Below are 14,377 nucleotides of genomic sequence, written 5' to 3' on the forward strand. Positions count from 1 at the left end.
AAAGGGAACTTTTGACTGAAAAAATTGAATGCTACCAGAAGGTTTGGGTGATAGACATCATTTTCCTTTAACCACCGAACTAAAAAAAATTAACTGTATGTTTATCTGCCCTCTCCTCAGCACCCTGCTTTCCCTCAGTATCAAAATTCCACTTCAATGCCACAATCCTCATGGCTTTTGGGCAGGTCCTGTTAGGTACCAAGAACTATGCTAGATGTTTTACAAAAATACCTCTAATCCTCACAAAAAATTCCAAGATATTATTCATTTGAGTCTCCAGGTATCAACACCTTTGCCCTTTTCACTGTCTTCTACAATATGTAGTCTATCCAAGGCAATATCTGTGCCTGGGAAAATATATTCCATGTGAACCTCTGAAACTGGTCATCAAATTTAAGCAACCCTAACCAGGGATGGAGAAAACAAATTGTTGATATACTCGGTGTTTATTAAGTACATACTATGTACATAAAAGTACTACATGTTTAAAAAAAAAAAACAAAAAAAAAACAACCCTGTGATACAATCTCTCACCTACACTACTTTGCTAATTTGGGCACAGACTAAACTGGAAACATCCCAAACAATCAAGACCAAGACTGCCTACTTATTCCAATACCCATGTTCTCTCATCTTTGGCACAATTCTAGACCAAATTTCCCAGTACTAGCCAATGAGATGTGGTACAGTTCATGCCTGACCTTTCCAGGCCTGACCCTTAAGCCCACCAAAGGAGAACAGGACAAAATTCTAATCATAGAAAGCTATTGGTCTACATCTCTCAGGTCATAGTTCAAGTGGCAAATAAGTACACAAGTGGCAAATTCAATAACACAACTGGGAAGTGTTACATATGAAGTTATATCTGTATGTATTGATACTCACACAAAGACTACCCATTCATTTAAATGTGCCACCAAAAACATATTTAATATGTACAAGTCACCAGAAAAAAATTCAGCGATCTCAAATCTATAAATGTTACAGCACTTTTTTTTTTTCTTCAATAAAACTAGAAGTCACATATTAAAAATTTCAAAGTGATTAAACACTTAAACATTCCATCTTGGGTCAAAGAGGAAGTCAAGCTGAAATTAAGAACTACAGAAAAATACAGAAAAGGAGAACTATAGCAACGTCAATGAGCTGCATTCATAATAATACTCACAAGAAAACATAAAGCCTTCAGTGATTTTACTAAATACTGAAAACATCCAAGCAGCTACTAAAAATACACAAAGTGATCAAAAAGGAGGCAAGAAGCAGAAATCAACGGATTTTAAAATGAAAAAGACTTAACCAATAAAAGAGCAGTTTCATTAGAAAGGCCAATAAATTACACAACCCCATGATAACCCTGTCCAAAAAGGAAATACAGGTATTTCCCATTACAAATATAAAAAGAATATGATGTCCAACTATTTGCCCCCCAAAGACACAGCTCGATGAAATGATTTTGACAAAATGTAAGTTGGCCAATAAGAGCTTAAAATTATCTAAAATACCATAAGAGAAATGGAAAATGAACATTTTAGTAGTGAAAGATTTCCCAGCCTCCACAAAAAACAAATATCAGCCCATATCCTTTTCAGGTCAATTCTACCAGAAACATTTATAGAAGTATTACCAATAAACTTAAAGTCCAGAGAGGAATTCAAAAAGCCTCAAACACACACAAATCTACTATCTCACTTATTAATGAGTTCCTAAGTGTGTAATGAATTTCCTGTCAAGTGTTCAAGACCATGCCTCTTTTCCAGTGCTTGAATACTAGTTACTATTATTAGTGTTACTATTGTTTTTAATATTGTTGCAAAAATCCCAAAGACAACATTAGTAGATGTATTTAAGGATTTTCCCCAGGAAGAGTTCAACATTATGGACTCTAATGTGATTCTGTTACTTTCATGTTTTTCTCCCTTTCATAATCTCAAAAGGTACACTGAAGAGGTATTTAATAAAATGTAACCACTATTCATTTTTTGGCCTTTCAGTGTATCGGAAATAAAGATAAATTTCCTTCACACAGGACTACATATATATACATGCCTATATTCTTAGATGTAGGATGGATTGTTTAATATAAGGTCTGGTAGTTTCTGATCAGATTAGGTACATATTAAAGACAGGATTATCAGCAGGCTTCCTGTCTTTTGCAAGGACCTTTAATCTGTTTATTATTCATCACAATTATAGAGATTCAAGAAAATGGGACACAAATGGAATAGCTGATAAAAATACTGGAATTGGAGAGACATTTTCAAAATACAAAATTGTATCCTTCAATCAAAGAGGATCATCTTTAAAAAAAAAAAAAAAAAAAAACTAAAACTCAAATGCCTGGCACATAGTACACAATCAGCAAGTGTTGGCTTACAAGGGGGGGAAAAAAACAAAACCACTGCACATAGCTTAAAGTCAGGTAAAGATTCAATGCCAAAACTAGACAAAGGCATCAAAAGAAAACTATAGACCTGCAGCTCTTATGAATATTGATATAAGAATTCTCAACAATATACTCTTAAGTCCAGGAATATAGAAAAAGGATTATACAACATGACTAAGTGGGATTTATCCCAGAAATGCAAGCTTAGTGTCACATCCAAAATTCAATTAGTATAATACACCACATCAATAAGGAACAGAATAAAAGCATGATCATCTCCATAAATGCAGAAATAGCACTTGAAAAAATACCCTTTCAAGATGAAAAACAAAAACAAAACAATAAAACAAAAAGGAAAAAAATTTTAAAAAACCACTCCACAAACTAGGAATGGAAAGGAACTTCAGCCTGGTTAACAGCATCTAATACACAGCTAACATCAAAAATGAAACATGGAAAAGCTTTCAAGACTATCTGTTCTTACCACTTCTATTCAACATTGTACTCCAAGTTCTAGACAAGCCAATTAGGCAAGAAAATAAGAGGCAGCCAGACAGATATAGTTTTACTTCTTTCTGTCCAATTTGCAGATGACAAGATCTTACATGTAATAATTAAGAGAAATCCACTAAAAACTGATCAAATTAGTGAGGTTAGCAAGCCTGCAGGATAGAAGTTCAACATGCAAACATCAAGTACATTTCTATAAAGTAGCCATGAGCCAAATGAGATTATGAAAATAATTCCTTTTATCGTATAATTTTTTATGCCATTATAATTCAAAAAATAAACAAAACCCATGCAAAACTTACACTCTGAAAGCACAAAACACTGTTTAAAAAATAGAGAAGACCTAAATAGAAGACAGTCCAGGTCTGGAGATAATTTATTATTACTAAAATGGCAATAATCCCTACATCAATTTATAGATTGAACATAATCCCCTTGAAAATCCAGCTCACATCTTTACAGACATTAAAAAGGCAGCATTATCTACAACAGCCAAACTATGGGAAGAGCCCATAACTGATGAATGGATACAGATGATGTGTTATATATACACAATGGAACATTACTCAGCCACAAAAAAGAATAAAATTTTGCCATTTGCACCCGTGTGGATGGAGCTAGAGTATTAAGCTAAGCAAAATAAGTCAGTCAGAGAAAGACTCTATGATTTCACTCACGTGTAAAATTTAAAAAACAAATGAGCACGGGAAAGGAGGAGGGGAAGAGAAAGAGAGAGAGATAAAAGAAACAGACTCTTAACTTTAAAGAACGAACTGATGGTTACCAGAAGGGAGCGAGGGTACGGGTTAAAAGGTATGGGGATTAAGGAGGGCACTTGCGATGAGCACCAAGTGTTGCAGGTATTGAATCACTACATTGTACACCTGAAACTGTTAACAGGAATTTAAATAAAACTTAAAAAGAAAAAAAAGTTGGTCCTAAACTCATTTAGGAATTCAAAGACTGGAGCATCCAAAACAACCTTGAAAAACAAAGTTGGAGGGCTCACATTTCTTAATATCAAAACTTACTAGAAAGTTACAATCATCAAAATAGTACCAGCAGCAGGACACTTATCACTGGAATAGAATTCAGAGTCCAGAAATAAATCTCCCCATTTATAATCAATTGATATTGGATCTTTGATCTTTGACAAGGGAGCCAAGATAATTCACTGGGGAAAAAAAATACTCCATATATGGTGCTGGAACAACTGGTTATCCACTTGCAAAAAGATGAAGTTGGACTGCTACTTCATACCAGACAGACAAAAATAAGTTATAATCTATCCAAGGCATAAAGAGCTAACCTTACAAAATTTTTAAATAAATTCTAGAAGTCTCTTTTTTTAATATTTATTTTTGAGAGAGAGAGAGTGCACGCATGCGAGCAGCAGAGGGGCAAAGAGAAAGAGAGGGAGACACAGAATCTGAGCTGTTCGGACTCACCTGTCAGCACACAGCCCCATGCAGGGCTCGAACTCATGAACTGTGAGATCATGACCTGAGCCAAAGTTGGATGCTTAACCAACTGAGCCACACAGGCATCCCAATCCTAGAAGTTGTAATAGCCTCATTGAAGAATGGCTTCTCGGAACAAAAGCAACAGCAACAAAAACAACAATAACAAAAAAACAGATATACTGGACATCCAATTTAAAAACTTAAGGTTTCCAGGAAGTAAGACAATCCACAAAGTTGGAAAAATCTAAGTCAGGTTTCTGAGAAAGGGACTTGGATCTCTGAGTATTACAAATGATAAGACAACCCAATTAAAACAGGCAAATGACCTTAATAGTTATTTCTCCAAAGAAGATATATAAGCAGCCAGTAAAACATGAAGACACTCAACATCATTTGCCATCAGGAAATAGAACTCAAAACCACAGTGAGGGGTTATATCACACCTATTAGGATGGCAACATCAAAGAGAAAGACAGTTAACTAGTAAAGATATAAAAAAAAAAAGAACTGGGACTCTCTTACACTGCTGGTGGGAATGTGAAATGGTACAGGTACTTTGGAAAACAGATTGGCAATTTAGCAGTTAAACACAGATACCACTTGATCCAGCCATTCTACCTCTAGTTATACACCCAAGAGAATACAAACATATGTCCACAAAAAAACCCGTACAGATAATTTCACAGAATTATTATAATCACCAAAAACTGGAAAAAAATTCAATGTCCAATTGATAAATAAAACATGGTATATCCAAACAATGCAATATTCTACAATTCAAAAAAAATTAATACTGACACACACTATCACCATGAAAGAACCCTGAAAACATCCTAAATGAAAGCCAGTCACAAACACCATATGTTGTAGGATTCCATTTATATGAAATGGCCAAAATAGGCAAATCCACAGAGCTAGCAAATAGAGGAGTGTTTGCCTAAGGCTGGTTACTAATAGGGAGACTCATGAGTGACAGCTTAAAGGGTGAGATTTCTCTTGGAGGTAATAGAAATTTGTAAAAGATTGCATTGAATGCATAACTCTGAGTATACTAAAACAAACAAAAAAACAACAAAAAACTGAGACATAAATTTTTTTTAATTTATCTAGAAATCTAAGTGCCCATATCCCAATTGTTGCAAATATTTATTTAATTCATCTGGATCATGAATGATTCAATGCGGATCACGTGACTAAGAACTATAAAAAGAACCCAAGGAGTCTCGCTTTCCAGTCTGTCAGATCCCTGACAGATTCCAATTTATTTTTCCAATCTACCAGGTCCCTAAACCCCCTGCTATGAACCAAAAACCTCAAAATCTTGGTCATCATTTACACCTGGTCAGATATCCATGACAAATGTCTCCAAGACAATTTGCTCCTCTAGACACAGTTATCCTGGTAAACAATAAGAAACCTGAAAAATGATTGAAAATTCTCTATTACAGATGGGAGCATTGCTGGCTTCAAATTGCCTAATTCCTAAATATATACTATCGTATGTTCCTCTTCCATACCACAGATCTCCTTAACTGGATGAATATCTCTTTAAGGGTGGAAACTAGGTCTTCTTTATTACCCATAACCAGTATATTACAGATTCAGTCAATTCTTTTTTATGTTTGTTTATTTATTTGGGGGTGTGGGGAGAATGCGAGCAGGGGAGAGGCAAAGAGAGAATCCCAAGCTGGCTCCATGCTGTCAGCGCACAGCCCGATACAGGGGTCAATGACACAGGCCCCGATCTCACATACCATTCAATCATGCCCTGAGCCATAATCAAGAGCCAAATTCTTAACTGACTGAGACATCCAGGTGCCCCAATTCAGCCAATTGTTTTTTTTTAATTATTATTTTTAATATTTATTTATTTTTGAGACACAGAAACAGAGTACAAGCAGGGGGCAGGTTGGGGAGTAGAGAGAGACAGAGAGTGAGACACAGAATCTGAGGCAGACTTCAGGCTCTGAGCTGTCAGCACAGAGCCCGATGCAGGGCTTGAACCCATGGACCATGAGATCATGATCTGAGCCAAAGTCAGATGCTTATCCAACTGAGCCACCCAGGCACGCCTCCAGTTCTTTATACTTTGCCTTGATTAGACCAAACATGGAAGAAGGCACCACAGAACTCCAAAGGGGAGGGGAATGTTCTATATCTGCATGTTTATTGTTTTTCAGTCAAGACCTGAGGTTTTCCTAGTACAATGAAAAATGATCAGATGATTCTCTATTCAATGATCCTCAGGTTCTATTAGAAACCTGCTAGGGAAGAGAAGGTGGCATCAGAGGACTCTGTGGCAACACAAGTTTTTGGATTTGGTGGGTTTTTTTAAACCTTTACTAAAGGAGTTCTGTTTTTTAAAAGATTTCAGGGGCGCCTGGGTGGCTCAGTCGGTTGAGTGTCCGACTTCGGCTCAGGTCATGATCTCGCGGTCCGTGGGTTCGAGCCCCACATCGGGCTCTGTGCTGACAGCTCAGAGCCTGGAGCTTGTTTCAGATTCTGTGTCTCCCTCTCTCTGACCCTCCCCTGTTCATGCTCTGTCTCTCTCTGTCTCAAAAATAAATAAATGTTAAAAAATTTTTTTTAAGATTTCAAAAGAGGGGCAACCTGGGTGGCTCAGTCAGTTGAGCATCCAACTTTGGCTCAGGTCATGATCTCACAGCTTGTGAGTTCAAGCCCCACATCAGGCTCTGTGCTGACAGCTCAGAGCCTGGAGCCTGCTTCGGATTCTGTGTCTCCCTCTCTCTCTGCCCCTAACCCACTCGCATTCTGTCTCCATCTCTCTCAAAAATAAATAAACATTAAAAAAAATTTTTTTTGAAAATTTCAAAAGAGAAAAACCCTGAAAGTAGCTTTAAATTTTTTGCTTAGACAAGAAGAAATGTGTATTTATTAAGAGCAGGCCACTTCATGTGCACAATCATCTTTCACCTTACAGCAACCTGCAAAGTAGATGACCACCTCCCTTTTTCTGACCAGGAAACTAAGCTGAGACATGAAACAGTGCAGAAGAGCCCGAACCTCCAGTCTCCATCACTCCAACTCTGAGGTCTGCTCTTTCTACAATGGTTGGCCATTCCACTTCCTTCTCACCTGTCTTTGGGAAGTTCCCTCCTCTGCTTTAATTGAGAATAAAGACTCTACATTCCACTCTCGGACACTTAGGTGGCCCTCATACTGAGGCAGCCCTCACCCCCAACTCCACTACCTTGCCCCAATGGAACAAGCATGTCACCCTTTCATGTCTGTGAAGCCGACACTGGCTTGACGCCTCCACCTTTCAGTGACAAGAACCTACACTTCCTCCTAATCTACACCACACTTGGCCTCGAAGCCATACCTCCTCTCCAACACATGCTACCTCTCTTTCTCTGGGCTGACCCACAAACAGCCAATTTATTATGCTGACAACATCCCTTCAGAAGAAGAAACAGGGTCCATCACTTCCCTTTGAGGCTGAGATCGAACTCAACGATTGAAAAGAGAACTTTTGGTCCTCACCTCTGCTGAAGATGTACATGGAGACCCTCTGCTCCAGCAAAATTGGTCCATTCTCTGCACCTCTCCACCCTGCCCCCAAAAGTTCCATTTTCCTGCATTTCTCCTGTAGCTGCCCACACCGTTCTTCCTGTTTAATACATCCTTCTGTTTCCCTGACCTGCCAGAATTCTGGCCCTTCCCAGAGCCATCACTCTGTGTGATCTTCCTGAGCCACCGACCTAATGTATTAAAAACCTTTATGCAGTTTTTGGCTCAGTTTTACTGCTACTAGATAGGTCAACCTAAATAGGTAAAGGAAGGTTTATCGGAACTCAGGTTCCCCAGAAGCAGACTCTGACACATGAATTTGGGAGCAAGTGATTTCAGCACTTCAAGGAGATGCTCCCAGGAGAAGGGGAAGGACAGAAGGAGCAGACATGGAAGCCTCAACCTACCTCCATTCCAGGTAGCACTTGAGGATTCAAACATCAGAACTGGTCTGGCCTTAAGGCCTTCAAAGCAAGGGAACAAGGCTTCTAACTCCTACACTCTGTCAATCATAGACTACAGGCTGCCTGGGGGATAAATGAACTCCCAGACACTTCTGTTCTCTGTGTAGTGGCTACAGAGGCCAACAGGCAGTGCTCTGAGGAAAGTTAGGTGCCAGCCTTCAGAAGCAAAGCCCATAAAAAGCAGGCAAAGGGCACAGAGAACCTACAAGAGATCTGAGGGGAGGGTACCTACAAAGGGTACCTTGTCTGCTGCAAGGTAGGTAGGGCCAGCTTCACAGCATGTGACCAGTGGGTTGCACAAGGTCCTGCACTCTGAAGGGTTCCACTGTGCCATCACCATCTGGAAATTCTTGGTAACTTTGCCTTTGACTTTGTGTTTTGTAAATCAAGTCCCAAGAGAGGATGGAACACTCAATGGGCTGGGAGCTTCTGTTCCTGGGAAGCTCCACCTCCCACCTCCCTGGACAGGTTCTCAGTCACAGGCTTCACTGTTCCCTGGTATCCAAGCCCACAGGTACACGTAGGCTGTGGACTACTAAAGTTAGTATTAAAAACTAAAATTGGCCAGGAGGCTCAAATTCAAGATGGTGCCACAGGAAGATCCTGAATTCAATTCTTCCCACAGACATGCGGAGTCTACAGCTACTTATGCAACAATTTCTTCTGGAAAAAAACCGAAGTCCAGCCGAGCTCAGTGAGCAAATAAGGAAAAAAGCATCCAAATGGAAGCAGGTAGGAGAGGCTGGGACACAACCTCACTATAAACCCTACCCTTGGCATGGAGACCCACAATCAGGAGGGAACTCAAAACCCAGAGCTTCTACCGTAGGGGCTAAGGGTTTGAACTCCACATTGGGAAGCCTGGCTTTTGAGACCTGTACTTCTGAGACAAGCCCCCACACCCACAAGCCCCCAAAGCTGTTATGATCTGAGAAACTGCTCTTGAAGGGCTCCTGCACTCAGACTCATGAGGTCGGGGCCCAGCTCAGAGGCAGCTGATCTGCCCAGACTTTAAGGAAAAGCAGCTCATTCGCATATATTGAAGCATTGCCCTGAGGGGCTGGCATCTAATTTCACACATCCAGGAGCCTGTGGGAATACTCTCCAGGACCACGACTAGGGGGTGCCATCTTCACGCTCCTCCTCGGCTGTGCTCCAGCCAGCAAGTGCCGCCTCACACCTCCCTCTGCCACATTCCTGAGCACCACCCTCTCCCAGAAGGGAGCTTTTACACTCATCTGGTGTCTGAGTTTTTTTGTGGCCGCTGCTCAGGGGACACTACTTGATCACCTGGTTCTAAAACCCACAGGAAGTTTGCATTCCCAGGTCCCAGGAGACTTAAACAATGGGAAAGAGGTCTGGGCAGATGGAAATATGCTGCCAAGTCTCTCTGTAAAAGAGGCCCATTTGTTTGCCCAGGTGCTTTGGCCTGGGGGCGGGCTTCTGGATTGGCACACTTTAGAGACCTATGGAGGAGGCCTTCAGAGAGTGGAGGCTGATGGACAGTCTTTGCCCTCTCCTTGGCTACAACTCACTGTTCTCTCTCAGGAAGCTTCTATACTTGTCTTAGATTATCATTACTTTAAACTCCTAAAATAGAATCCTCTTTCCTCAAACTTAAAACCCTTATATGGTTCCCACTATCTATAGAGACTTTAGTCCAAATTTTCAACATGGCCTCAAAGCTTTGAGATGATCTAGCTTCTACCTACCTCTATAGTACCACCCCTCACTGCCCACCCCAAACTCCTCAGCTTCCCCAACACACACAATGTGCCAACCACTGACCCCACCACCTTTTTCCTTCCCAAAATCATAGCAACCAATTTCTGGAATGTTGTCTTCCCATCCCTTACTCCTTCTCCTTCAGCCTATCCAATAGTCACCTTTATTTATACAACCACAATCCTTTCTGAAGGCTTCCTTAGCTTACCATGACCCTTCAGAATTGACCATTAATACCTTTATTCCTTAAACACATACTGCTACAATACTTCATGACATCTGTCCATCTTCCCTACTAGCTTATGTGATCCTTAGAATAGAAATTCTGGATTATTTGCCTTAGTATTCCTGTGTCCAGCACAGTTCCTGCATAGAGTAAACACACAATAATGCTCATTGAAGGTTCTTAAATATGACTTTCTTAAAGATTTCAAGAGGACATAGAATGTGGTTTCATAGGAGCAAAGACTACCAGAAGACAGAAGATAGGCGAGAAAGACACTCATGAGTGGTCTTTGGAGAGTTAACAAGAAAACCTCTTTGCCAAAGGTAAGTTCTTAGTGCAAAGAAAATCTACCAATGTGTTCAACAGCAACAAGGCCTCAGCTAGGGGCATGCTCTCAAGGATACAACGTCCAAATTCCAAGGCATGTTGTATAGTCCATCAATTGCAAATACATTTGCAAAAGTACAGCTTACCTGTGTTCTAGCTCTCGAATGGAGAGGATCACTCCCGAAGTCGATGGCTTTTGCTGTACAGTGGCCAAAAAGGTGAATTCGCTCTTATTCCGGAACAGCTGGATTAACTTCTCACTCACATGAGGGGCTGCATGGATCTCTCTTTCTGTTTCTAGGAGTCAGAAAGGAAAAACAGAAACAGACAGGGACCAAGAGAACAAGGAGGAGAAGGAAGGAATACAGAAGAAGAAGAGGGAAAAAGAAGAGAAAAGATGCAGTTAAAAATGTCCACAGGATCCACATCCTATCTATCATCCTCCCCCGCCCCCACCGCAACCCCACCACTCACCAATACTTTGTTTTCAGGTACCATCCACCATTTCATACAGCAGCATTCATTCAATGCAAAACCCAGAAATGCCACCTCTGTCACTGTACCCCCTTGTCACTTGCACAAGTTCACAATTGGTCAGCCAGTGATTTTCTGACAAATTTTGACAGGACACTGGGCAATGTGGCCTGCTACAAACAGATGAAGTTGCTGTTAAAAACAAAAACAAAAACAAAAACAAAAACAAAAACAAAAACAAAAACAAAGGTGAGAGATAGGGGCGCCTAGGCCGCTCAGTAGATAAAGCATCTGACTTCGGCTCAGGTCATGATCTCACAGTTCATGGGTTCGAGCCCCACATCAGGCTTTGTGCTGACAGTTCAGAGCCTGGAGTCTGGTTCAGATTCTGTCTCTCTCTCTCTCTCTCTCTCTCTCTCTCTCTCTCTCTGCCCCTCCCCCGTTCATACTCACTCACTCTTCCTTGCTCGCTCTTTCTCTCCAAATAAATATTAAAAATTAAAAAAAAAAAAAGTGAGAGACAAACGGATCCTAAATTCACAGAAGCCTGTGTTTAGGATCCAAATGCCACTCAGCAGCTTCCAATTTCACTTTTCCCAGGGGACTCCATTTCTTTTGCTCCACAATTTGTAGAGGGAAACCTGTCCTTGTTTTGTACCCAGCAGAGATTTACAAGTGTTAATAAGGACAGACATCTCCATTTTTGCTTGAAGAATACAAGGCATGTTCATGATCCATAAGCGTGCCTGGAATTTCTCTGTAAACATGGAGTGGCTGACCCTGCTCATGAAATATTGAAGTTGAGGTCAATTCAGCAGGCTTAGAGGTATGGGAATCCAGCTAATACTGCTCCTGGCCAGGAATTCTACAAATTCTGCATGATAAGATAATTCATCATTTCATACTCAGACTCTCCCTTATCACGATAAACTAGGCACTCTCATTATTTTACACTATACTTCCTCAAATCAGAAACTGGGCACCAACAGAACAGAATTAGAGCAAACTATTCAGAGACAACAAAAGGATACCAAAGGCATGTTTGGTGGCCTTTACTCATGCCCTGAACACATCCTCTTTGGGGGAACTCCTTGGTTACTTCTCCAAGAGTCTGAAAAAGAAAGATCTTCAAAAGCTGTGTTGCCCAAGCTACATCACAGACTATATGGACCTTGAAGACCCTCATCCTAAAAGCAGGGCTTCTGGGGTGCCTGGATGGCTCAGTCAGTTGGGCATCTGGCTCCTCATTTCAGCTCAGGTCACAATCCCAGAGTTGTGGGATCAAGCCCCACATTGGGAGGGCTTGCTCAGCATGAAGCCCTTTTAAGATTCTCTCTCTCTGCCTCTGCCCCCTCCTTCTTTATAGCACAAGCTCTATTATAATGTTAAAAAATAAAGTAAAATAAAAAGAGTGGCTTCCAACAGAAAAAAAATCCTCAAGTACCTGACCTTGGGCCTCAGTCTCCTCATCTACAAAATGAGGGAGATGGTGAACTAGGTCATTTCTCAGGGTCTCTCCATCCTGGTGTAATTCTACAAGTTGCTGTTTGAAGTTTGCAGCAAAGAACAGCACCATCTTCAAGCTGTAGAAGTCAGCTTTGCAAGGTGAGAAGCATGGTTGGTCCTCCAGAGTGGGGGCACCTAACCCAGGCATAGCACCCAAGATAAAACCTACCTGGACATTTGCTTTTCTACCCAAAGAAAGTCCTTCACTACTGTGCTGTCAAGTGGCAAGCTTTCAACTTTTGTCAAGGGTAGAGATAAGAGCCACTTAGGGAATGCTTCTATACCTTCTCCAAAATCCCAGCCGAAGACTTGAAAAGATAGTATTAGCGATCTATTAAAACATATGAACTCATCACTTTGTAAACTAGAGATCATTAGCAAATGTTTGTTAACGTTTTTATTACTGCTGGGTAAAAATCCTAATAAATTCCACCTAGAATTTAGTGCAGGAAGAAAAAAAACACATCTGAGATTAACTTACATCTTTCTTTTTCCCTTTTTGCTATTTCCTTCTTTATTCGTCTATAAGGAATTAGCTGGTTGGCAGTGTTGGCCCAGAGAGCTCATTAGAGGATTCTAAAGCTTGAGTCCAGTGCAAAGTGAGCAACGTTCAAGCAGCATGATATTCATAACACTTTCCCCCAGCAGGCCTAGTGGCAAGTGTCCTCACCCGTCACTCCATTCTCTCAGACATCATCCCAGCACCAATGGCCAATGACACTGCAGTGTGTCTATGTGCCATCCCAACCTCTCCCTTAAGCTACAGATACATCTTCAATATCCTTAATATCTCCACATGAAGGTCTAATAAGCATTTCAGAATTTATATACCTATGACAGAGCTCTTGTTATTCGCCACCGCCACCAACCCTCTATTTCTCTTGGAGTTGCCAGTCTCAGCAAATGGGACCTCTCAGTTCAAGCCACAAAGACCAGAACTTGTCCCAGAGTCTTCCCTTTCTTCCACCCTTCAGATCCTACTCAAGAGCAAATTGTGAGGTCTCCCATGTCTGGAATCCGTCCACCTTCACCCAATTCTGCTCTGAAACTCTTACCCAAGCTGCCACCCTCTCTTAGTGGGGCATCTCCAACAGCTTCCTAACTGGTCTCCCTGCTTGTATTGCCTTCTCTTCTCCATTCTACACAGCAGCCCAAAGGCTCATCCTAAAGCTTAGATCAGCATCCTTTCAGGCTCTTGCTAAAAACCCTTCCATGGCTTCCCAGTCCTCCCAGGATAAAAATCCAGGCTTTTTAGCATGGCCTGCAAGGTCGCACACCAATTGACTCTTGCCAAACTCCCCCACCCAATTCCATACTCTTCTGTCATACCCAAGCCCACTCCTGCCTCAGGGTCTTTGTGCTACTCTTCCCTTTTCCCCACAGAGCTCTTCCCCCCACCCTTCCCATGCCTGGCTCCTTTAGCTCATACTGCAATTTCAACCTCCTGGTCACTCCCTCCAAAGCAGGTTCTCCTTTGATATCGAACACACCTCTCTGGTTATTTTCTCCACACCACTTAATTATTATGATCCATTTTTCCCTTCTATTACTCATGATCCTTTTTACCATATTTTCTTTCCCCTCTAGATTAGAAGCTCCACAAGGACAGGCACAGTCATTCATTCGTTGTTGTATCCACAGTTCTCAGTGCCTGGCATGAAACAGGCATCCAATACAGACTTACTGCATTTATTTTCTATTTTATCTTTATCATTTCTATTATTATGTCAAGTAACCACAAATATTATAGTCAGAAACCAATAAG

General features: G+C 41.0%; 1 protein-coding gene across 2 annotated transcripts in view; it reads right to left on the bottom strand.

Moving 5' to 3' along the window:
• Positions 1 to 14,377, bottom strand: part of NELL1 (neural EGFL like 1) — an 874,069-nt gene that overhangs the window by 778,999 nt on the left and 80,693 nt on the right. For both annotated transcript variants that reach the window (XM_053899887.1, XM_053899886.1), the window contains exon 3: positions 10,779 to 10,929. In XM_053899887.1, the coding sequence (XP_053755862.1) occupies positions 10,779 to 10,929 (151 nt within the window). The remainder of the gene's footprint in view (positions 1 to 10,778; positions 10,930 to 14,377) is intronic.

The sequence above is a fragment of the Panthera pardus genome, unplaced genomic scaffold, assembly GCF_024362965.1.
Source record: "Panthera pardus isolate Hobbes unplaced genomic scaffold, ASM2436296v1 HiC_scaffold_12, whole genome shotgun sequence".
Lineage (NCBI taxonomy): Eukaryota > Metazoa > Chordata > Mammalia > Carnivora > Felidae > Panthera > Panthera pardus.